The 25,459-nt window shown below is 45.6% G+C and overlaps 2 protein-coding genes and 1 long non-coding RNA gene across 7 annotated transcripts in view; 2 read left to right on the top strand and 1 right to left on the bottom strand.

Annotated features, from left to right (window-relative positions):
- CFAP52 (cilia and flagella associated protein 52) overlaps positions 1 to 1,186 on the top strand; it is a 25,824-nt gene extending 24,638 nt beyond the window's left edge. Inside the window, exon 14 of the mRNA XM_002695880.6 lies at positions 809 to 1,186. Within this exon, the coding sequence (XP_002695926.1) occupies positions 809 to 984 (176 nt within the window). The 3' untranslated portion in view covers positions 985 to 1,186. The remainder of the gene's footprint in view (positions 1 to 808) is intronic.
- LOC104975030 (uncharacterized) overlaps positions 1 to 4,071 on the bottom strand; it is a 6,827-nt gene extending 2,756 nt beyond the window's left edge. The window contains exons 1-2 of the long non-coding RNA XR_001494311.3: positions 3,988 to 4,071; positions 2,191 to 2,396 (exon numbers count right to left, since the gene is read on the bottom strand). This is a non-coding gene — a long non-coding RNA (uncharacterized lncRNA). The remainder of the gene's footprint in view (positions 1 to 2,190; positions 2,397 to 3,987) is intronic.
- USP43 (ubiquitin specific peptidase 43) overlaps positions 3,495 to 25,459 on the top strand; it is a 51,744-nt gene continuing 29,779 nt past the window's right edge. For 3 of the 5 annotated variants that reach the window (XM_005220429.4, XM_010816071.4, XM_005220432.4), the window contains exons 1-4: positions 3,495 to 4,122; positions 12,694 to 12,825; positions 17,926 to 18,015; positions 20,807 to 20,910. In XM_005220429.4, coding sequence (XP_005220486.1) covers positions 3,622 to 4,122; positions 12,694 to 12,825; positions 17,926 to 18,015; positions 20,807 to 20,910 — 827 coding nt within the window. In that variant the 5' untranslated portion in view covers positions 3,495 to 3,621. The remainder of the gene's footprint in view (positions 4,123 to 12,693; positions 12,826 to 17,925; positions 18,016 to 20,806; positions 20,911 to 25,459) is intronic. The other 2 variants (XM_005220431.4, XM_010816072.4) reach the window with 1 other exon arrangement.

Consider the following 25,459-nt stretch of genomic DNA (forward strand, 5'->3'; position numbering starts at 1 on the left):
AGTTACTTCAGTCGTGTCTGACTCTTTGCAACCCCATGGACCGTAGCCCACCAGGCTGCTCTGTCCATAGGATTCTCCAGACAAGAATACTGAAGTGGGTTGCCATGCCCTCCTCCAGGGAATCTTCCCAACCCAGGGATCGAACCCTGTCTCTCAGTTCTCCTGCATTGGCAGGCAGGTTCTTTACAACTAGCGCTACCTGGGAAGCCCTAATTCAATTAAAAAAAAAAGATAGAAATAGACCTTTACATAGACTGGGCTATCCAGCCTGCCTTGCTGTGATGTTTCCTACTGAAGTCTTTGATGCCAGGCTTTTCAATCAGCATGTCCAGGGGGCATTTGCTACACAATGTGCCCATTGCAACAGCATCAGTCTTATTTCTTGCAGCCTCTTTGAGTCTTCAGGACAGTAACCAATTAATGTTCTAAATCAATGAAAGTTTCACAAATACATTTACATAAAGGAGGATATAAAAGTAGACACAGTATAATCCCAATCACATATTCAGCTGTGTAACTGTGTAACTTACAGAGAAAAGACCAGAAGGAACTAAACCAAGAAGTTACTAATTGTTATCTCTGGATGGTGGGATCAAGGGTGATGTCACCTCTTTACTTTTTTCCCCTCAAATTTACTGCAACAGTTCTAGATTTTTCCCAGTCAAGGAAGAGTGTTTATAAAGATAGGTTTTTTCTTCCTTTAAATCATCACACGGGGAATGTATTGAAAATGGTCGTTTTTAAAAATCAGGACTGTTTTCTCTCTGTTCTGTTGCAGCCATGCCATATAACTGTTTGTCTGTTTCAGGTGGAAATGACCATCTGGTCAAGGTCTGGGATTACAATGAGGGTGAAGTGACCCATGTTGGGGTGGGACACAGTGGCAACATCACCCGTATCCGGATAAGTCCAGGAAATCAGTACATCGTTAGCGTGAGTGCCGATGGGGCCATTTTGAGGTGGAAATACCCATTTCCCTCATGAAGCAGCAGAGATCTCCTGGATTCACAGCATCAATTACCATCTTGTTGAAGAAGCCTGAGACTCCTAGACTAATCTTGCTTTCTCACACCTGTGTTTTTGTTCTTTGATCAAAATATTTTATCTACAGGTTTCTCCTTTCCTTTATAGAATGCATTGCACATTCTTGAATTGTATATTAAAATTGAGATGTGTTCAAGAATAATTAATCTAGACTGTTTTTTTTCATTATGAGTAAATTCCCAGTCATTGGTTTCCTATCCTAATCTGTTCCATGAGTCTGCAAACCCCACAGCCCTTCCTCACAATTTGTTGCAGATAATCATTGCTGTAATTCTCTAAAAACAAAGAAGGTGAGTTTATTTTCTTTTAAAAAAAAATTTTTTTTTTATTTTGAATTGAAGGATAATTGCTTTACAATATTTTATTGGTTTCTGCCATACGTCAACATGAATCAGCCATAGGTATACATGTGTTGCTAAGTCGCTTCAGTAGTGTCCGACTCTGTGTGACCCCAGAGGCAGCAGCCCACCGGGCTTCCCCGTCCCTGGGATTCTCCAGGCAAGAACACTGGAGTGGGTTGCCATTTCCTTCTCCAATACATGAAAGTGAAAAGTGAAAGTGAAGTCGCTCAGTCATTCCCGACTCTTAGCGACCCCATGGACTGCAGCCTACCAGGCTCCTCCGTCCATGGATTTTCCAGGCAAGAGTACTGGAGTGGGGTGCCATTGCCTTCTCTGAGGTATACATATGAGTTTACTTAATTAGCATTTCATTGGTCAAGCTGCCTTGGGCAAGATGTGGGTTTGAGTCCAGATCTTGGGTAGGGTTTTTGTTTTGTTTTAAGTACTTTCTGATACTTTTATAAAGTAAGAATACTGGAGTGGGTAGCCATTCCCTTCTCCAGGGGATCTTCCCAACCCAGGGATCAAACCCAAGTCTCCTGCATTGCAAGGGAATTCTTTACCATCTGAGGCACCAGGGAAGCCCCAAAGCAAGAATATCTGCTCCAAAAATTATTGTTATAATTAAGTGAAATAATATATTAAGGCATCAGAAGAATTCATGAGACACAGAGCAGAAAGTTAAATATGAATTGTGCTTTCTAAAATAAAAATGTGAGTTAGGGACCCTGAGGGTGATTATCAAAGGTGAAATCTGATAGGTGCTTTTCTGCAATTGAGCATAAAATCTTTCTCCTCTGCTTACCATTAGAAAGGTGATGGAACTTGTTTATTGACTGTCCAACCCAGTATCCTTTTCCAGGGAAGGTAGACGAAGGCATTTTTTCAGAAACACGTCAAGTTTCTAATTCACAGAACAGTCTTTTCTTCTGGGCATATTCTTTGTTCTTTAATGCTGCTGCTGCTTTTTTTTTTTTTTTTTTTTCTTTCATCAGGTAACCTGCTGCTGCCCTATTTGATATGTCAAGGTGGATATTTAATAAATGATGACCACATATTCATCAAACAATAAGTAACATTTCAGGGCACTGATGTAATGACGCATCCTGCTGATCTCTTGTTGAGCTAGAAACGGATGAGAAATTCACTTTGCAAGACTTCGTCGGATTAATTATAAACCTGACAGTTAGAGGACAGGTGAGCGGAGTCCCCCAGCGAATCCAGGGAGAGGCTATACCAAGTCAATTCTTATTGGGTAGCAATCCAGTTAGGATTTTGCTTTAAGGAATTAAAGTGTGACCGCGTAGGGGGCGCGCCAGGGAGCCGGAAAACTTCTTCGTAAGCAAATACTGAGGTTGGAAAAGAGCGAAGCTGCGGGATTGGCAGAACCCGGCTTCAGTTCCGGTTTCCCTGTTTATGGGTCTATGGCCTCAGCCCATGGCGTTAACCTCTCTGAGCCAGATTGTCCACCAAGCTAAACTGAGGATGATAAGGTCTCGCTTGCAAGTTTTGATAAACTCTAACCTGGTCTAAACCACGGCCACCCCGGGTGTTTCTACACACGCCTCCCAGTTCTGGTCTCAGGATGGCGGGTCCCGCAAAGACTCTGCCTCCCCAGCGGGGCAGACGGGCTGGAAGGAGATGGTGCTACTTGTCCGCACACACCTGAACCTGCGGAGGAACCAGCGGTTCCAAAGCGCTCCCCACCCCGTCGCCGCTCCCTGTGCGCGTCTCGCTACGCCCGCGGCTACCCTTTGGGAAGGCTTCACCTTCGCCTGGACGTCATTCCAAGAAACTTAGCAAGAGCCAGGGCTTTGCAGTTTACCAGGCGTTCATATTTATCATTCCTCTATTATTTTCACAGCTTGAAGGCTGGGAGAGGACTAAGAGCAGAGGTTAAATTTGGGTCGGTAGGTTTAGGAGAGATAAGGAAAGGGGAGGAAAGCTGAAAGCCAAGCCTCAGTGCTTTGATTCCGGGTCCGAGCGGCGGGGGCGGGACCCGGAGGCGGGTCGGGGCGGTGGGGCGCTGCCCGGGGCGGTCTCTGCAGCCGGATTCCCGCGCGGGGCGGGGCAGCCCCGCCCTTAGCTCCGCCTCCGCCCGGTCCCGGCACACCTGGCCCGCAGGTAGCCGGCGCCTGGGCACCTTTCCGAGCCTGGAAGGGCCTGCCGGCGGCTTGTCCCCCTGGGACCCCCGGGGGTTGGAGGCTTGGTTCCGGGAGGGGCGCTGGCAGGAGCCATGGACCCAAGCGCGGGGGCCGCGGCCGAAGAGGAGCCGCCTGCGCCCCGGCCCCGCCGCCGCCGCTCCCTGCGCCGCCTGTTCGGCCGCTTCCTGCTGGCGCTGGGCAGTCGCTCCCGCCTTGGGGACTCGCCGCCCCGGCCCCGACCCCAGCCCCAGTCAGGACACGGCGATGGCGATGGGGAGGGGGGCTTTGAGGGCAAGGATCCCGCCGCGCCCGGAAGCCCCGGGGAGGAGCGCCCGCCCGGACCCCAGCCCCAGCTCCCCGCCGGCGACGCGGCGCGGCCCCCAGGAGCGCAGGGCTTGAAGAACCACGGCAACACCTGTTTCATGAATGCCGTGGTGCAGTGTCTGAGCAACACCGACCTGCTGGCCGAGTTCCTGGCGCTGAGGCGCTACCGGGCGGAGCCCGGCCGCGCCGAGGTCACCGAGCAGCTGGCGGCGCTGGTGCGCGCGCTCTGGACTCGCGAATACACGCCCCAACTTTCCGCGGAGTTCAAGGTAGGCAGCACCCGGCGGCCTCCAGTCCTCGCCGCTCGGCGGCAGCCGCCCTCCGGCCTTTCGCTTTTCCCTTCTGGACAAGTGGGTGCTCCATCAGGAAGGGGGCTTCTTGGGGACTTCTCGAGATGACAGTTACCAGTTCAGCCTGGGATTATCGCTTTTGTTTTGAGCTGACTAGTGTGTCAGCGCTTGAGGAGGGGGAGTGCCAGGAGCTGGTAGGTTTGAGTGTATACAACATTTCTGTGTTCAGCAAACGCTAGGTGAAGCCTCGGAGGGTTGGTTCTCACGCCAAGTATGGAATTTCCAGTCTGGTTTCCAATGCGGTGCGGGGAGTCAGACTTTAAAGGCCAGGGCCTGGGAGGAAGGAGGTGAATGACGAGAAGGACGCAGCCAGGCAAAGATCTAGGCATAATCCAGGGAACAGCAAGTATCAAGACCAGAGGCCTGAAGGAGCTGAGAGTTGGAGGCATCAAAGAAAACCAGGGTGGCTGTTGCCCAGGAGAGTAGAGTGAGGTGGAGATGAAGTTGACCAGATCATGTAAGGTTTCAGAGGCAGTGGTAAGGAGTTTGGATTTCAGTCTAAGCCCAAGGCAAGCTGAGAACCTGTGCGCCAGGTACTGCACTGAGTGCCAGGGAAACAGAGTGGATCTGCTACATCAGAGATGGCATCCTTTTGTTTAGTGTGAATCAAATCCCCTACGATGCATTAGCATGGGTTTGTATCCTTTTTCCCTGGGGTCATCTCCTTACTGGGGATGCTGCAGGGTCAAGAGACTTTGGAAGTTCTGTGTATCACTTTGTCCAGGATAAAAACCCAGCGTTTGTTTGGGGTCCCAGTTGGATGAAAGAGTCCTGAAAATTGAGGCACATGGCTGGCTTCCTGCTAAAACAACAGCAACAACAATAAACAAAACAAAACCCACAGTTCTGGGCAGAGAGCTGAAGCTCCCTGAAGACTAGGGATTGTTGTTCTTGGGGGAGGAGGAACTTGTCAGTGTTCATTCCACAAGCATCACCACTCTTGAGTTTCAGCCGGAGAAAACAATCCTTGACATGTGACCCACAAGGATGCCAACCCTCACCTTCCTCTCTCCTTTCACTAGGGAAGCACTGTTCTGCAGGCGTCAGGGAGTCAAATGGGTGTCAGTAATAGCTCTTTTGGTAGCATTCACTTTTTAAACATGAGAGGCAGTGTCCTATGGTGGTGAAGGATACCACCTCTGTGACCTTGAGCAAGTTACTAAAAGTTCAGTAGTGCCTCAGCTTTCCTCATCTGTAAAATGGGACTCTAGCAGTACGTACCTTATTACGGGGATGTTGTGATGATAAAATGAGTTAATTATATTAATACCTCCTCACCTGCAGAGACCAAGAGGAAGGAGGGAGGTAAGCTCTGTGTACCTTTTCTCTTGGTCTTTGCATGCTCATCCAGTTACTGCAGCCATGGAGAGGCAGGAGTAATTGAAAAGTCTTCTGAATTAGTAATCTGTGACTCACCAGGATTTCCTATGTCTCTTCTGCCTCAAATCCGTAGAGCTAAGAAACTCCTTGTGAGTCTTGGGGGAATTGAACGATAATCAAACTGTTAATTTGTTAATAAAGGTGATATGGTCCAAATTTTCTTGGGACTTTTCAGGCAGACAGCCTTGGAGACAGTGGAGGAGTCTAGAACAGGGGCTTTTAAACCTTGTGGATTGAAATCTAGGTGGGCTTCTCTGATTTTCCAGATGAGGAAACATTCATTCATTCAACAAATATTGTGTCCAGACACTATACTAAGAGCATGGAACACGCGGTGGGGGATGAATGCAAATCCTGGGAGCTTACGGTCCAGCAGGAGAGACGGAGATGAGTGAAGTAATCCCACTGGCCCATGATTAGAACTGGTGACAAGAACTACAAAATGAAGATGTTCTCTGGCAATTCTGTTATGTGAAAGTGTGAGTTGCTCAGTGGTAGTCTACTCTTTGCAACCCCATGGACTGTAGCCTGCCAGGCTCCTCTATCCACGGAATTCTGCAGGCAAGGACACTGGAGTGGGTAGCCATTTCCTTCTCCAGGGGATCCTCCCTTCCAGGGATCAAACCTGATGGATTCTTTACAATCTGAGACACCAGGCAATTATGCTAGAAGGATTTGATTGTTCCGGGGAGGTGGGGTGAGGAGGCGGGGCAGGGAGACTTCCCAGGAGTGTGAAGCTTTGAGTTGAGTTTTGAGGAATGAAGGGTCAACTAAGGACAAAGGAGGGTGGGGGGGAAAAATGCATTGTAGTCCGGGAGACTGAAACTGCCAGTCACCGAGTGGAGTGGGGCTGGACAGGATAAGTGCTTGGTAAAATGAATTGGTGGTGGTGGTTTTGTCAGTAAGTCATGTCTGGCTACCCCATGGACTGTAGCCAGCCAGGCTCCTCTGTCCATGAAAGCCTATGTGGCTCGGGGGAGGAGCTGGAGAATTCGTTGGGGACAAGCCACAGAAGGTTGTATGAAGGAGTTTGGTCTTTAAGAGGGATTATTAGCTTTGAACTGAGGAAGAGAGGAAGTTGAGAAGCCAGCATGCTGGAGTGTGTGACCCCAGCCCAGGCACACAAATGGGATGGGTTTGTGGGGGTCCCCCTCCTCGGGCCCTGAGTCACCCAGCCTCCTACTGACAGTAGGACCACTGTTTTATGAATAAATACATTAAAAAAATCCTGTTCCAAAATACTTTGATTTCTTGATGATGTAATTAAATATGTATAACTAAAAAAAAATGAAAAATACTAAAATGTGTTAAAAAAAAAAAAAAAAAGATCCGGAATTCCTCCTTCTAGAGATAACCATCATTAGTGTGTTGATGTGTTTCAAATCATGTACAAACAATTGGAAATTCTAGTTTTGTATCCTGCTGTTTTCATGTAAGTATTAACTTGAGACTTTCTCCTGGTCATTAAAAGGTTCTATGAAACAGTTTTTATTAATAATGATTGTATGCTATTTCACTAAATGATCCAATTGCTAGGGAGACTTTTTTTTAATATAAATTTATTTATTTTAATTTGAGGCTAATTACTTTACAATATTGTACTGGTTTTGCCATACATCAACATGAATCCGCCACAGGTGTACACGTGTTCCCCATCCTGAACCGCCCTCCCACCGCCCTCCCGGTACCATCCCTCTGGGTCATCCCAGTGCATCAGCCCCAAGCATCCTGTATCATGCATCGAATCTGGACTGGCGATTCGTTTCATATATGAGATTATACATGTTTCAGTGCCATTCTCCCAAATCATCCCACCCTCTCCCTCTCCCACAGAGTCCAAAAGACTGTTCTGTACATCTGTGGGGAGACATTTTTATACTGTACAATTTTCCAACTATCATGCTGCATTGAAAATTCTTATATTTAAATCATTGTCCTCAGCTCTGATCATTTCCATACGCTTAATTTCTTGAGTGAAATGACATGGTCAAAGCAAAGATGACTGTTTTGTTCTTTTTTTTGTTTCTTGCTTTTTAAATCAACTTTTAAAGGTATACATTATGTACAATGAAATGCACCCATTTTTAAAAATTGAGTTATATGTGAGATACAACCCTGTGTAGGGTATATATTGATAATATATTGATCTGGTACGTTTGTATTACTGTATGATTGCCAGTAGTAGCATTAATAGATTAATACCTCCATCTCATCATGTAATTGTATTTCTTCTAGTGCTGGGAACATTTAAGGTTTAGTCTCTAGTGACTTTAGTATTTATAATACAGTTTTGTTGTCTATAATCACTGTATAGGTACATTTCATTGTATTGTACTTTGCAGAGACTGTGTTCTTTACAAACTGAAGGTCTGTGGCAACCCTGTGTAGGGCAAGTCTGTCAGTGTTCTTTTTCCAGCAGTGTTTGCTCACTTTGTGTCTCTGTGTCGCATTTTGGTAATTTTCACAGTATTTCCAACTGTTTCATTTTTACCATATTTGTTATGATGATCTGTGATCAGTGATCTTTGATGTCATTATTGTCATTGTTTTGGGGGTGCTGTGAGTTGCACCCATATAAGATGAACTTAATAAATGTGTGTGTTCTGACCGCTCCACCAGCTGTCTATTCCGCCCATCTCTCTCTCCCCGGGCCTCCCTCTTCCCTGAGACACACAACATTAAAATTAGGCCAATGAGTAACCCTGCAGTGACCTCTAAGGGTTCAAGTGAAAGGAAAAGTCAATCCAAGCGTAGATGTCAGTCACTGTTGTCTTATTTTAAGAAATTCCCACAGCCATCCTAGGCTTCAGCAGCCATCAACATCAAGGTCAGACTTTTCACCAGCAGCAGATGAAGACTCGCTGAAGGCTCAGATGATGGTTAGCATTTTTTAGCGATAAATGTTTAAGAAAATTAAGGTCCATATGTTGTTTTTTAGACATATTATTGTACGTTATAATATTGTACTATTAAGAGACCACAGAAGAGTGTAAATATCACTTTTATATGCACCGAGAAACCAAAAATTTCACGTGATGTGCTTTATTGAAATATTTGCTTTATTATGGTGGTCTGGAACTGAACCCACCATACCTGATGTCTGCTTGTACCATGTACTAGTCTCCAGAACTTAAATACCTAGTGTTATAAGTACGTACCTTCAACACCTCTCCCTTCCGTCTACCCTCAGCCCCTCATAACCACTATATACTGCTTTTCAATTTTGATATTTTTGGATCCCACTATAAAAGGTGTTATACACTGTTCTTCTCTGTCTTTTTATTTCACTCACGTCATGTCCTCATGTCCATCCATGCTGCTGCAAATGGCAGAATTTCTTCTCAGGGCTGAGTAAAAATTTTAAGTACCATCTGATGAGTTTTGATATCTATATAAATCATCTTCCCAATTTTAAGTGTTTATTGCTTTTTAGTTTTTAGATCAACTTTATTGGGCTTGATTATTTTGAGTGCCCGCATTGACAAATTTCCAAAAATGATATCAAGTTGTAGATACCCCAGCAATACATGTTTTCCTGAGTATTAAATATTCTCTCATTAATATGTTGAACAAATAGAAATAGCATCTTGGTTTTAACATTTGTTTGTTTGGAGCCGAGTGTTGGATCTTTCTACGCTTTTTCACTATGAGTGGTTATAAGACTGCTCCTGGAATTGTCTGCTCATGTGGTTTGTCTGAACATTCTGCCTTGGTCATAATGCTCTTTTTTCTTGTTTCTTTAAATTCTTTAACTCTTGTCATACTTGCTGAAAATATTTCCTCCAGACTCAATCCTTCTACCTACAGAAAGTTTTAGATTTATTTGTTTCATACCTTTCGATAAACATTCTGTGTTATGTACTTCTGATTTTTCTATGGCTATTTAAGGATTTCAGCCATCTGGAATTTATCTTAGCTTATGTGTTTGAGGATCAATTTTAGACCAACAATTTTAGAAATGCAGTATGCCTCAAGTGATATACCAGAGGCATTGCTTTTTTAAAAAACAAGGATACCTTCATCACTTGTATGTTTTGGAAGTTCTGGACAAAACAGTAAGACATGAAATGGAAACAGGATAAAAAAAAAAATTCAATTTTTTTTTTTTTCCTGGAAGGGAAACTACTGAATGGTTTGGGGAATCCATGTTTTAGAATTATCACTGTCATTAATAGGGTCAGGTACTAGATAGTCAAAAGCAAGACCCTTTTAGAAACATAAAAATGAGATTTCATTCCTAAAAACCAGAAATATGAAATAACTAGGAATACTGCTTAAACATGTTGTAAATTATCAGTGATGAGAAGGAGAAACACACATATGGGTAAGAGCTATGCCATATTGCAGGGTAGAAATACCAAATATTGCCATTCATCCCTCCCATGTTAGGATATAGCTTTAATGCAGTTAGGAAGGGTTTGGGGTGGGGGCCTGACCTTACCAGCAGGCTTGTGGGAAGAAGGGTCTGTCCACTGTCTTGGCAGTGGGTGGGCAGGGGGAGCCTCTGGGGGCCCGACTTCCTTCTAGATGGGTATTGTCATCTGGGTAGACAGGAATTAGGACTCAACAGTGGGAATGGGACTCTGGAAGGCGCAGTCAGGAAGCCAGAATCAGAACTCTTGACTGATGTGGGTGTGAGAGGGACCCTGAAAGAGGACTCTGACATTAAAACAAAGAGCTGATTTTAGAGATTTCCAGCTGGGGGGTGGTGGCTGCTCCCCCAGAAGGGAATGTTGGTGCTAAGGATACAGGTTTGAGGGTGACTGGGGGGTAGTGTTGCCAGCAAAATACATGATGCCCGGCTCCATTTGAATTTCAGATTAACAATAACTTGTTAGTCAAAATGTATCCCCAGTATTGCCTGGGGCATATGAATACTTCTACCACAAACATTACTCATTGTTTATCACTTATTCATGCTTCTTTTTATTTGCTTATTGGGCAGCCCTGCTTGTGTGTGTATGTGGGAGGGGGGGTCAAAGTGCAGAGAAATCTAGACCCTCCAATGTACCCAAGGTAGTGTGCTTCAAATAATAAAAACTCAGAACCAGCATTTCAGTTAATCAAATCTTGAATTTCGCTTCAGCTCATCCTAAAGTTGCCTTTAAATCCCAAAGGAAGATTTAAAAGAAAAAAAGCCCAGGCCCTTTCATTAGGGCTTCCAGGTGGCTCAGTGGTAAAAAATTTGCCTGCCAGTGCCGGTGATACAAGAGATGTGGGTTCAATCCCTGGGTCGGGAAGATCCTCTGGAGAAGGATATTGCAAACCATTCCGCTATTGCCTGGGAAATCCCATGGACAGCGGAGCCTGGTGGGCTACAGTCCATGGGGCTGCAAGGAGCTGGACGCGACTGAGCACACGGCACACCTTTGATTTGATTGGACGTGGTGAGACCAGCTGGGTCCACAGCTTTGCTCACATTGCTCCCTTGGGTGGGCATGAGCAGAGGACAGACCTGCAGGGAACATATACAAGATGTGCCCTGTACACAGACAAGGGGGGTTGCTTACACTCAAATGCTCATGTTGCACAAAGAAGACCCTGGAAGGATGCTTAAGTAAGAAAATATTCAGTGTCTTCTTCCTTTTGGGGAGGGGCACCCAGGCAAGGGAAGACTTTTCATTACTGTTCTTTTTATATTATGAATTCTTTATGTAAAAAGGTGGGTGCATATATTACCCTTTGAAATAAAATTTTTTAAAAGCTGGAACCTGCCTTTACCCAGAAAATGACGAAGTTGCCATATCCTTTAACGGGGCAAAGTGAAGGGCGTGGGAATATGAGTGCCGAGAGGGCAGAGGGCAGGAAGTCTCGTCCCTAGACTAGTGCCTGGCCTGTGGTAGGCACTCAACAAACACCTATTTATTAAAGGGATGGATGAAGGATTGGCTCACACTGTGATCTAACCACAGAAGAAGTTCAGACTTCTCAAATTCCATTCATTTTAGGAAGAGGCAGTGAAGGAACCACAGGCCTGGTATTTAAGGAATTCCACTTCACTGGGTCATGTGGTCATTCTCAAAGAGGAGAGTTAATTGGGAACGAAGGAAACCACTGCTGAGAGAGCAGGGCCGGAAGCTGTCTACCTGTGGGATGAGCAGAGAGAGCGCGGAAATAGACTAATGGGGGCAGGGGAGCATGGGCCCCAGCACTACAAGGGCCAGAGCTTCAGGGAAGAGAGATAATCATGTGTATTAAAACATTCTACCACATGATCCAGCAATCCCACTCCTGGGTATATTTCCAGGAAAAAAATGAAAACACTAGTTTGAAAAGATACACTCACCTGTTTGTTCACAGCAGCACTATTTACAATAGCTAAGACATGGCAGTAAACTAAGTGCCCATCAACAGACAATTGGATTAAGAAGATATGGGGACTTCCATGGTGGTCCAGTGGCTAAGATTCCCCACCCTCAGTGCAGGTGGCCCAGGTTTGATCCCTGGTCAGGGAACTAGATCGCATATGCTCCAACTAAGACCCCACATGTCCCAGTGAAGACCGGCGTGATAAAATAAGTAAATAAAAGAGATGTAATAGAAACAGACAACGGAATATTGCTCAGCCAAAAAAACAAAAGAATGAAATACTGCCATTTTCAGCAACAGGGATGGACCTGGAGAATATTATGCTTAGTAAAATAAGTCAGACGAAGAAAATACTATACAATATTACTTATGTGTTAGTGAGCTTCCTTGGTGGCTCAGATGGTAAAGAATCTGCCTGCAATGTAGGAGACCCGGGTTCCATCCCCAAGTCGGGAAGACCCGCTGGAGAAGGGAATGGCAACCCATTCCAGGATTCTTGCCTGGAGAATTCCATGGAAAGAGAGCCTGGCGGGCTACAGTCCATGGGTTGCAAAGAGCTGGACACAACTGAGCGGGCTTCTTGAAATACAAAGACAAATACCATATGATATCACTTATATGTGGAATCTAAAAAGTTATACAAATGAATCTGTATACAGAGCAGAAATGTATAGGACAGGGAACTCTACTCAATACCCTATAATGACCTATATGGAAAAGAACCTTCCGAAGAGTGGAGATGTATGTATTTGGCTGTTGGAAAGGCCGCATTGCCCCTCTGGTTTTTCTCTGTTCCTTCAGAACGCAGTCTCCAAGTATGGCGCTCAGTTCCAAGGCAATGCCCAGCACGATGCCCTGGAGTTCCTGCTCTGGTTGTTGGATCGCGTGCACGAGGACTTGGAGGGCTCCTCCCGAGGGCCGGGTTCTGACAAGGTCAGTCACCCTCAGAAAACACATTGTGTTCAATTTTAGTTTTTTGCCTTGAACATTTACTCAACTCCTCAAAACTAAATCTTGAAATTCAGCTCCGTAGATTTTTGTGTATTCTGGCTGCTGCTCACACAGTACCATTCCCTGCGCCTTCCTCTTTGCCCCGTTTGTTTTAGACCAGATGTTTCCTCCCATCACCGTTCCTCATTCTCTCTAATCCCAGTGATTCGGTGAATACGGTTTCTGTTTGGTTTAAAGTTCGAAAAAAAAAATTTTTCCTTTTCGTCAGTATCCTATGCCTTAGAATGGTCCTGTAAGGCCATCGGTGGTGTTGCTTATTATTTTCAAATGCTACCATTTTAGCTCTGCTTTCTCAGTTACTTATCCTGCAGAGCAAGTGATTCCCAATCATTTTTCTCAAGACACAGGATGGGTGATCTTTTCACGTGTGCCCTCAGCATTCCCAGATTTGGATGAAACCTCAAACCTTTGGGAGTAAGAAAGCCCTACGATCATTTGTAATAGCCACAGTCGGTTGATACATCAGTTATACTCTCTATGGGCTTTGCTAAATAAAGATCAATATTGGTTTCTGTCCTTTTATCTCTCACTTAAGAAAGGAAAAGTGAGTAAATTTATTATACCACGAGTGAGCAAAGTTATCAAAACAATGTCCATGAATAATCCATTGTAATTTAAAAAATGTTTTACAAGCTTTGGTAATGAATCAGTCGCACATTACTTTTGATGTGTCTCAAAACTGGTCCACATCAAGAACCAGCTACAAGAACTGCTTTGCTTGTTTTGTTTGTTTGTTTTACGTCTGGACCATTTTTTCCCATCCCTCTTGCGAATCGATTAAAAAGCCCTTCGGAAGTGTTTCGCTCTTTCACCTGTTACTCTCCCATCTTTACACTGCCTGCTTGGAGACTATTATTGTAGGGTAATAAAGATTGGATGCTAAAATGTTACACAAATGGATCCATCCATGAAACGGAAACAGACTCCCAGACACAGAGAACGGCTGGTGGTTGCCGAGGCCGGGGTGCGGGAAGGATGGATTGGGAGTTTGGGATTAGCAGAAGGATAAACAACAAGGTCCTACTGTGTAACACAAGAAACTATGTTCAGTATCCTGTGATAAACCATGAGGGAAAAGAATACAATAAAGAATGTGTATATATATATATAACTGAGTCATTTTGCTGTACGTAGAAATTAACACAACATTGTAAATAAATTATACTTATTAAAATGAGTAGATAAATGAGGGAGAGACTGAATGGCAGTCAGTTTTGTAGGGTGAATGAATCTAGATACCTAGCATGCAGCATGGTGACTGTAATTAATAATACCATATTGAGTGCTAGAAATCTGCTAGGAGTAGATGTTAGGTCCTCTCACCACACACACAAGAAGGGAATTATGTGAAGAGATGGATATGTTTATTGGTTTGACTGAAGTAATTATTTAACTACCTTCAGTTCAGTTCGGTTCAGTTACTCAGTCGTGTCCGACTCTTTGCAACCCCATGAATCGCAGCACACCAGGCCTCCCTGTCCATCACCAACTCCCGGAGTTCACTCAGACTTACACCCATCGAGTCGGTGATGCCATCCAGCCATCTCATCCTCTGTCGTCCCCTTCTCCTCCTGCCCCCAATCCCTCCCAGCATCAGAGTCTTTTCCAATGAGTCAACTCTTTGCATGAGGTGGCCAAAGTACTGGAGTTTCAGCTTTAGCATCATTCCTTCCAAAGAACACCCAGGGCTGATCTTCTTCAGAATGGACTGGTTGGATCTCCTTGCTGTCCAAGGGACTCTCAAGAGTCTTCTCCAACACCACACTTCAAAAGCATCAATTCTTCAGCGCTCAGCTTTCTTCACAGTCCAACTCTCACATCCATACATGACCACTGGAAAAACCATAGCTTTGACTAGACGGACCTTTGTTGGCAAAGTAATGTCTCTGCTTTTCAATATGCTATTTAGATTGGTCATAACTTTCCTTCCAAGGAGTAAGCATCTTTTAATTTTATGGCTGCAGTCACCATCTGCAGTGATTTTGGAGCCCAGAAAAATAAAGTCTGACACTGTTTCCACTGTTTCCCCATCTATTTCCCATGAAGTGATGGGACCAGATGCCATGATCTTTGTTTTCTGAATGTTGAGCTTTAAGCCAACCTTTTCACTCTCCTCTTTCACTTTCATCAAGAGGCTTTTTAGTTCCTCTTCACTTTCTGCCAAAGGGTGGTGTCATCTGCATATCTGAGGTTATTGATATTTCTCCCGGCAATCTTGATTCCAGCTTGTGCTTCTTCCAGCCCTGTGTTTCTCATGATGTACTCTGCATAGACGTTAAACAATATACAGCCTTGACGTACTCCTTTTCCTATTTGGAACCAGTCTGTTGTTCCATGTCCAGTTCTAACTGTTGCTTCCTGACCTGCATACAGGTTTCTCAAGAGGCAGGTCAGGTGGTCTGGTATTCCCATCTCTTTCAGAATTTTCCACCGTTTATTGTGATCCACAGAGTCAAAGGCTTTGGCATAGTCAATAAAGCAGAAATAGATGTCTTTCTGGAACTCTCTTGCTTTTTCCATGATCCAGCGGATGTTGGCAATTTAATCTCTGGTTCCTCTGCCTTTTCGAAAACCAGCTTGAACATCTGGAAGTTCACGGTTCACGTATTGCTAAAGCCTGGCTTGGAGAATTTTGAACATTACTTTACTAGCATGTGAGATGAGTGCAATTATGCGGTAGTTTGAGCATTCTTTGGCATTGCCTTTCTTTGGGATTGGAGTGAAAACTGACCTTTTCCAGTCCTGTGGCCACTGCTGAGTTTTCCAAATTTGCTGGCATATTGAGAGCAGCACTTTCACAGCATCATCTTTCAGGATTTGAAAGAGCTCAACTGGAATTCCATCACCGCCACTACCTTGGTGTGTATCAAATCGTCATGTTGCACTCCTTAAATACATAAAATGTTTATTCAAAAATAAAGTGGCTCAAGAAGCCGAGTCACCTTTTTCCTTTAACTTGTCTGCACAGCCAGTTGTCTCTGTTTCTTTTTCTTTTAAAATGACAAGTTGCAGCTTTAAGGAGAGCATCACCATACATGTCTTGAATAAACTCTTTTAAACCACAGTATAATGTAGAAGGTAAAGAGCTTGACAGAGCTGCAGAAAGAGTTCTTATGTCTGAGACAGCAGGTTGCCAAATGCATGGGATGGGGAAGATAGTGATTGTAGCCTGTTCTGTACTTTTCAGAGCACATCTTGGAGTGTTATACACAGTATGAATAGCTACTGTCATTTGTGGAGTGTTTCAAGAGTTATTATCCCCATTTGGCATATGGGTAAACCAAGAATCAGACAGGCTGTGTAACCTTCCTGAAGCAGCACAGCTGAAGAAGTGACAGAGTCAGGATTCAAGTCCAGGGGGAATCTAGCTTGAAAGCCTGTTTTCTTCTTTTAAAAAGAACCATCCTGGGGCTTCCCTGGCAGTCAAATGGTTTAGACTTTGTGCTTCCACTGCAGGGGGCATGGGCTCGATCCCTGGTCAGGGAACTAAGATTCTGCAAGCCATGTGGCCAAAAAAGAAAAGGCTTCTTGTTCCATTTTTCCCCTGCTCCTCCCCACTCCCTGCCTGTGCCAGGCAGCACTTCCTACCTGGCAAGTTAGAGGAATAAACAGCCTTCCCAGTTACCTTTCGATCCTTCTCTTTCATCCTTTGGTGGCAGGAAAAGCATCCCATAGAGGTGGGGGAGAGCCCAGAGAGGTTAAGTAACTTGGCCCAAGTCACACAGCAAGCCAGTAGGAGAGCCAGGATGCAAAGCTAGAAAATTCGACTCTTAGAACAGGGCTTCTTAGCCTCAGCACTTTTGACGGAAGACCAGGTAATTCTAGGGGAGTGGGGGTTTGTCTGTACATTGTACCGTTTGCAGCACTTCTTTACCTAGCAGCTGCCGGTGGCACCCGTAATTGTGATTGATCACCAAAACTGTCTCCAGACACGGCCACATGTCCCCTGGAGGAGAGGCAAAAGCATCCCCCTCATGGAGAACTCTGCTCTGGAGCCTTGGTCCCAACCACAGCACACCACCTCAAACCTGTCTTTAAGATGACAGTGAGTTTAAGTCAATAATGTGTTACGATTTCAAGACCCTCATGAAAGCAGCCCTAACTGGTTTTCCATTTTCCAGTGTGCCCCGCTACTGTGTGTTCTTCATGCTGCAGCCAGAGGGATCTTTTCAGAAAGGAAATAAGATTGCATCACCCTCCTGCTTTAATTTCCTCGGCAGCTCCCTGTTGCATTTACAACAGAATCCAGACTCCTATACAGCTGACGGGGCCCTAACTGGCTGACCCACCAACAGCTCTGCCTGGTTTCTGCCCCTCACTCATGATTCTCAGTCACGCCGGTTGCTTTCTCTCCCTTTAATGGCCAAGGGTGTCAAGAAGGCACCCACGACCCAGCAAGACCACAGCTGGCTGTTGGCCGGAGAGAGGAGCTTGCCCTGCTCTTCATCTGACCTGATTGAGACCAGGAAAGATCTTTTTCTGTGTCTGGATGGAGTCAAAGCTCCTCCTGAAACTTGCTCTCAGAAAATCGGGCTGCCTGCAGAGGGCTGGCTGTGAATGCTTGAAGGTAGAAGAGCAGAGCTGTTGGACTATTTGGCACAAACTTTATTTTCGCTTTCCAAGAAGGAAAGAGACTGCCCCTGTGTACCTCTGAACAATTTTTCTTTCTGAGGCTATTTCTGTTTCAAACATATGAAAGCCATGTAGCTCAATTTATTTGAAACTAGAACAGGAAACATGAGGACCACTTTCTTTTCTGTTAATGTAACAATAAATGTTTTCATCTGGTGAATAGGGCATCTTTTTACTATCCTGTGGACAGTGTGACACCAGCAATATTTTGGGCAGTTTATCTTACAGAAAATGCCACTCTTGCAGGATTAAGAAAGGGACTGAGGCTGGGGAGAGGACCAGGAACCTAACATCTATTAAGCACCTACCATGTGCCAGGCAGGATACCCTCATCTCTTTTTATTTAAATGATGACTCCCTGAACTGACGTAATACTCCTCTTCCTTTTAGGTGTGGAACAAGGCTCAGGGAGATAGTCAGGATCACTCGGCTAGCAGGGTAGCCCCAGCCTGGTCCGACCTGCCTGATACACCATGCTTTGTGAGTGACCCTCCATTGCCTCTCACCCCAGCCTTGTTTGGAATTTTCTCTTTACATACCCCTCCTTGGACGGTCCTGTATGCAGCCGCTCCCAACGCATGCTGCCTTATCATCTTTTTTAGATTTTCTTTTTTTTTTTAATGTGGACCATTTTCAAAGAATTGCTTCTGTTTTAGTTATTTTGGCCCTGAGGCATGTGGGATCTTAGCTCCCCAACCAGGGATTGAATCCAAACCTCCTGTATTGGAAGGTCTTACCCACCGGACTGTCAGGGAAGTCCCACTGCCCTATCATCCTGATGGAGAAGCAGCCTGGGTCATTGTGAGGTCTTTGGTTGTGAGGAACGGCAGCCAATCAGCCAACTCAAACAACAAAGGAATTAGTTGGAAGGCAAAGGGCAGGTGTGAAGAATGGAAATGAAGGCTGGAGACCAGGCTTGGAACCGTCTTGAGCCAGACAGCTCTGGGTGTGGGGAGGGTGTCAGTGGCAGGAATGGCTCAATCCTCTGGCCTGGACACTTCTGCCAGAGTCGCAGTTTGCGGCCTGTAGGTCAGTCTGCCTGTGATTGACTTGAAGAGCAGGGACATCTCATCCATCCTGCTTGGATCACGTACCAGTCTCTTTGATGAGGGAGGAAAGGATTCCTGATGAAAGAGCCTTGCCCCCTCCCCCCGGACTGAATTCAGCATTCCCAAAGTGAGGGCTACTCTCAGTGAAAAGAAGACCGTCCTGGGCAGCCCCAAATGCCCACGTCTGCTCTGCATCCATGGTCTCTCTCTCTCTCCTCCGAGCCCTTCATTCCCTTGTCCTTTGGTGTCTCTGCCTGGAACTTGGCTTGCTCTCCCCTCCCTCAACTTCCCCTTTCTCCTGTTGCCATTCCCTCTTCTGTTAATGGGCTTCCCTGGTGGCTCAGTGGTGAAAAATCTGCCTGCCAATGCAGGAGACAAGGGTTCAATCCCTGGATTGGGAAGATCCCCTGGAGAAGGAAATGGCAGCCCACTCCAGTATTCTTGCCTGGGAAATCCCATGGACAGAGGAGCCTGGCAGGTTAGAGTCCATGGGGTCACAAAGAATCAGACACCCCTGAGCACATACACACACTTCTGTTAATGGATCAGGGGTTCTCCAGGCACCAGATCGGAAGCTTGGAGTTGACCCTATGTACCCCTTCCTCTTTCCCATCACTTCATGGGAAATAGATGGGGAAACAGTGGAAACAGTATCAGACTTTATTTTTGGGGCTCCAAAATCACTGCAGATGGTGACTGCAGCCATGAAAGTAAAAGACGCTTACTCCTTGGAAGGAAAGTTATGACCAACCTAGATAGCATATTGAAAAGCAGAGACGTTACTTTGCCAACAAAGGTCCGTCTAGTCAAGGCTATGGTTTTTCCAGTGGTCATGTATGGATGTGAGAGTTGGACTGTGAAGAAAGCTGAGCGCCGAAGAATTGATGCTTTTGAAGTGTGGTGTTGGAGAAGACTCTTGAGAGTCCCTTGGACTGCAAGGAGATCCAACCAGTCCATTCTGAAGGAGATCAGCCCTGGGTGTTCTTTGAAAGGAATGATGCTGAAGCTGAAACTCCAGTACTTTGGCTACCTCATGCGAAGAGTTGACTTATTGGAAAAAGACTGTGATGCTGGGAGGGATTGGGGGCAGGAGGAGAAGGGGATGACAGAGGATGAGATGGCTGGATGGCATCACTGACTCGATGGACGTGAGTCTGGGTGAACTCCGGGAGTTGGTGATGGACAGGGAGGCCTGGCGTGCTGCGACTCATGGGGTCGCAAAGAGTCGGACACGACTGAGTGACTGAACTGAACCCCTTCCTCTGTCTCCTCCCCTGCCCCATTGGCTGCTCAGTTATGAGCTGTGCACACAGGGTGTCACACAAGTTGTCTTGATTAAGTCCCTCCCTCCTTTTTATTTTTTAAATATCGGTTTATTTATTTGGCTGCACCAGATCTTGCAGCATGTGGAATCTTTTAGTTGTGGTATATGGGGTCTAGTTCCCTGACCAGGGATCGAACCCTGGTGTCCTGCATCGGGAGCTCAGAGTCTTAGCCATTGGACCACCAGGGAAGTCCCTGATTTTGGATGTCTGGTCTTGAAATCTACAAGAGGACACATTTCTATTGTTTCAAGCCACTACTTTATTACATTTATTATAGCTGCAATGGGACACTCATACGTAAGGGAATTCAGAGAAGAATATAGTAGGACAGAGTGCGGTGGGAGGAGGCTGACGCATTCATTATTCTGAGATGCAAACCTGTTTTGTCTGAGAAAGACGATGTTCACGTGAAGACTGGCTCGCTGGAAAATATGTTCAGGAATGGTTTAGGAGGCGGGAGATGGTCAGATTTGGTGTGGGTGTGTTTGAAGTGATGACAGCCCATCCAAGTGAAATGTACAGGAAACATTTAGACACAGGGTTCCTAGAAGCATGGGGGTAAAGAATGGGTTTGTTAATCCAGAGGTAATGGTTGGAGCTGGGGTAGTATGTATGAGTGTTCACCAAGGGTCATGCTCTTTCAACACACACACACACACACAACACACATTACCTCTGTCTCTTTCCTTTCTCTGTCACTCTCTCAGGGAATTGGGGAGGTCCAGGGATTGAAGGAGCAGTAGATTATGGTAAGCAACATGGAAAGCCTGGTTCTGCAGGTCTAGTCCCAGAAAGGGATGCTGTGGACCCAGGAGGCGGTGGAGTCTCATTGGTCTGGATGCAGTGAAGTGATGGGAGGCATGGCTAATTTTGTTTCCTCCCCTCATTTCTTTGCAGCTTCAACCTGAAGCCAGGAAGACCTCTGAGAACCTTCTGTCGCCATCGGCTCCGCTTTCTATGGGCCAAAGCTTTGTGCAAAGCCACTTCCAAGCACAATACAGGTAAGAATAGGGTATGTTTAAAATGTGTTGCCTAAGGCTTCAGCAAACTTGTATGCTGGTAACCAGCCTCACATTGCCAGGTTTACCTTGAGATTGTAAAACAACAGAAACCATAAGCTCCCTTGTCTCCCCCATTATTAATCACAGTTAAGCACTTACTCCTGTTGTTTCCAACTTTCAGTATTTCTTTCCTTTCTTGCTGGCTCCTGGGCCTCCCATCCTGCTTGAAGGAGGAGTATTGGTGAAGATGGTTCTATAAAACATGAATGTGAAGGCCTAGGATCTCCCCAGGCCATTGCTGAGAAGTGGGTGAGATCTTTCTGATTTGTTCTTTATTACCAGAGAGCTGAGTTTAACACATTATTTGGAGTTCTAGATTTCCCAGCATAATGAAGGATATAAAAAATATAAACTTACATAGACTCTGCCAGGCCCCCTTCTAGGTACTGAGACTTGAGCTGTGAACACACCCCAGCCACTGTTCTTATTAACTAACATTCTATTGGGGGTTTGTTGTTGTTCAGATGCTAAGTCATGTCCAACTCTTTGCGACCCACATGGACTGTAGCACCCCGGGTTCCTCTGTCCTCCATTCTCTCCTGGAGTTTGCTCAAATTCATGTCCATTGAGTCAGTGATGCTACCTAACCATCTTGTCCTCTGTCATCCCCTTCTCCTGCCCTCAGTCTTTCCCAGCATCAAGGTCTTTTCTAAAGAGTCAGCTCTTTGCAACAGGTGGCCAAAATATTGGAGCTTCAGCTTCAGTATCAGTCCTTCCAGTGAATATTCAGGGTTGATTTCCTTTAGGATTGACTGGTTTGATCTCCTTGCAGTCCAAGGGACTCTCAAGAGTCTTCTCTAGCATCACAGTTTGAAAGCATGTATTGGGGGAGGTGTTAGATAGTACACATATGTGCCTGCCAAGTCACTTCAGTTGGGTCCAACTCCGTGTGATCCTTGGACTGTAGCTGGCCAGGCTTCTCTGTCCATGGGATTCTTCAGGCAAGAATACTGAAGTGGGTTGCCATGCCCTTCTCCAGGGGATCTTCCCAACCCAGGGATCAAACCCACATCTCTTACGTGTCCTGCATTGGCAGGCGGGTTCTTTACCACTAGCGCCACCTGGGAAGGGACTTAATACACACATAATATGCAACAATCTGTGATAACAATGAGTGAAATGATAACTTGGGAGGTTGGGGAGGCAGCCGACCTTAGATAAGATGATCAGGTGAGGCTTATTTTCAGGGGGGACATTCGAACTGCGAGCTGAGTGACAAGAAGCTGGCCATTCAGATACTTGGGGACAGGATATTCCAGGCAGAAAAAGCAGCAAAGGGTCTGGGGTGGAGATGATGCAAGTTCAGGGAACAGAGAACTGCCAAGTAGTGAAGGGTGGGGAGAGGCGAGGCTGGAGAGTTGGACGGGCAATCTGGTAGCATGGGTTGTATGTAGCCTAAGGGCCATAGGAGACCACTTCAAAGTTTAAGGCAGCATGTGGTCTAATTATCCATTTAAGAAATTGGCTAGTTGGGACTTCCCTGGCTGTCCAGTGGTTAAGAATCTGAGCTTCCACTGTACTTGGCATGAGTTTGATCCCTGATAGGGGATCTGATCTCACCTGCCGTGGCCTGCAGCCAAAAAAACAAAGAAAGAAAGAAATGAGTTGTTTTGGTGATGAAGGGAGGCAGCACTGGGAATGATGGAGACTGGTAGTGATGGAGATGGAGGGAGGGTGGGTAGATGGGGAACAGTTGGGGATGTAGAGTCACCAGGACTTGCCAGTGGGTTTAAGAGTAAGAGGGGGAGGGACCAAGGGAACTGTGAACATCTAGGGCGACTCCTGGGTTTTTACATAGTTGTATAACTGGCAGGTGCTTTGAAGGAAAAATTGGGGGAGTGTTGAAGTGCATGTTATGAGTGTGAAAGAGGAAAAAAATCTCTTGTTTCCCTTACATTACTTTCTTTTTTTTTTTTCTTTTCTTTTTGGCCACACCCCCGCAGCATGTAGGATCTTAGCCTAGCTGAGTGCTAGTGTGGAGCTAGCACGTGGAGCTGAAAGTCCTTCGTCCTGTGCTGGGTTCCTCTGACAACCAGCCCCATCCTATGGTTTTAGCATAAATTCAGGTGTGGTTGTACGGGGTTTTTTATGAATAGCAAAAAATGCTCATTTTGCCTTTATTTCTGCTCTCATCACTTAGGAAATTCCAAGGGTTTTAGGAGCTCTGTGCCAGGAATATACATACTTTTCAACATAAATATATATTTCTTATTATAAATCACAGTGTCACAAGGTAAAAGGTGAGTCAGGGACAGATTCCTGAAGAAGTGACATTTAGGCTGATACTAAGGACTGTAAGCACCCTTTGGGTTGATTGCTGTAGAAGGGTGAGTAAGAAGCGAGATATTCATGCTAAAAAAAAAGGGGATTGGTGACAGCTAAAAATAGCTGCTTTCTGCCTTCTGGTCCAGAGTAAAGGAAAAAAATATCGTTAGGGACATCCATCTAGGTTAGGGCTTTTGAGGTCTGAGCAGTGGTTTTCTGCAGCCATAGTGGGTGCCAGTTCCAGGCTGGAATCCCAGGGTGTGGTCCTTGCTGATCTGGACCCTCTTCCGTCTCCTTTCCTGGGGAGGATGCCCTCTGGTATCAGTCTTCTTTGTGAAACCAAAAGCCGGAAGTGCTATTCTGGGTTAGTGCAGAGGCCCCCTGCTCACTGAGATTCTCCCTATATCTCCCCTTGCTGTCCCTTTTTTAGGGAGCTGAGGTTTTGCCTGTGGCTGGAGGAGGGAAGGGAGAATAGTATTAGAGTGCTGAAGGTTGTAGGCTAGAGCAGGGGTCCCCCAACCTCCGGGATCTAATCCCTGATGATCTGAGATGGAGCTGATGTAATAAGAATAGAAATAAAGTATACAGTGAGTGTAATGCTCTTGAGTCATTCCCAAACCATCCCTCCCCCTTGGAAAAATTGTCTTCCACAAAATTGGTCCCTGGTGCCAAAAAGGTCCAGGACCACTGGACTGGAGGGCAAATAATTGGTTATTCTATACAATTATTATCATGGCTTGAAAACATCTGCAAGTTTAATAGTCAAGGATTGTTGCTATGTTGGAGTTTTGGCTAGAGGAGGCAGTGTGTGTGTGTGTGTGTGTTCCTCTCTCCGTGGCATTCATAGCTTTCGTTCACAGAAATCCTAATCTGGTTCCCATTACAGGTGGCATTCCCTTTTAGGCAGAGTATGTTTTAGAAGCGTTTTTCAGATCGCAGATTTGGAGAGGTGACATCTTGCTTGTGCATTGTCTTAATTACCATTGCCGGTGTGAACATCCGTCTCACCAGCCAGTGAGCAGCTGAAGCTGGCTGGGTGGGAGGTGTCAGATGGATATTCAGTGGCAGCGAGAGGCCAGGGTGTGAAACGAGCAGCGTCGTTTTGGGGCATTTGTAACCCATGGAGAGCAGACAGCAGTTCTGAGTTCCAGCGGCAGATGAGAGGCTAGTTTTGGAACAGAAGCAACTGGACAGAGAGGATGAATAGCTTGGGGAAAATGGGCGAGTGAAGAGTGAAGGGCGTTGGGGTGATTTTCTGTCCTTTCTCCTGTGAGTGCCTGGGAGACGGTAGGATAGGACTGTGATGAACTGGAGGGGATGGCAAGGACGAAAGGACCCCTCCAGGCCACATCTGAGGTGTAGCTGGAGCCTCGTAACTGCTGGAGTTTTCTGTGAAAGTGATGCTACCCTCTCCCCCTGATCTGTTGGTTATACTCATCATCCTCTTCTCATCCTTTGAGGAACAGGTGCCTCTCACGTCCTCTCTCTGGTTTATTATGAAAACAATATGCTTTCTTTATTCTTTAAATACAAAATTAGGTCATTCTATGTTTTTGCCAAACTATGCATCTCTTGCTCCGGGCCAGAGATTCACGGCTCCATCTAAAGGTCGTGTCCCTGGATCGGTTGACTAGGGTGCATCTGCAAGAAAAACTCGGCCTTGCTTAGTTTTAGTAGATTTTTTAAAAATGAGTAAGTCAAAGAAAAACATTCCGTCTCATTGGTCTGCTTAAATGTGAAACGGGTTTGGAAAGTTCCCAATGACAAAGTACATCTTTCAGGTCTGTGTTACGGCACAGTATGTGATGGGTGAGGTTGGGAGGAGGGAGGGAGAGAAACAGGGTGGCAGAGGAGTCCCCACAAACATCAGGTCCCCCTGCTGGCTGGCGCTCTATGCCTGGTGCATCCTTTTTACTACAGCATTGCCATGGTTTTCCCAAAGGAAAATTCACCAAAGGCAGAGAGTGATTGAACATTAAATACTCCAGTCTGTTCTCTGGTCTATCTTTTCTTTTTTTAAGATTTATTTATTTGTTTGGCTGTGCTGGGTCTTAGTTGCAGCACGTGGCATATAGTTCCCTGACCAGAGATTGAACATAGGCCCACCCTCCTGCACTGGGAGCAGAGTCTTAGCCTTTGTACCACCAGGGAAATCCCCATACATATGATTAAACTTTTTCCTTTTTAAGAAATTGAGTTGAGAGCCACATAACATAAAATTAAG

Source organism: Bos taurus, chromosome 19 (genome assembly GCF_002263795.3).
Source record: "Bos taurus isolate L1 Dominette 01449 registration number 42190680 breed Hereford chromosome 19, ARS-UCD2.0, whole genome shotgun sequence".
In the NCBI taxonomy this organism is placed as follows: Eukaryota; Metazoa; Chordata; class Mammalia; order Artiodactyla; family Bovidae; genus Bos; species Bos taurus.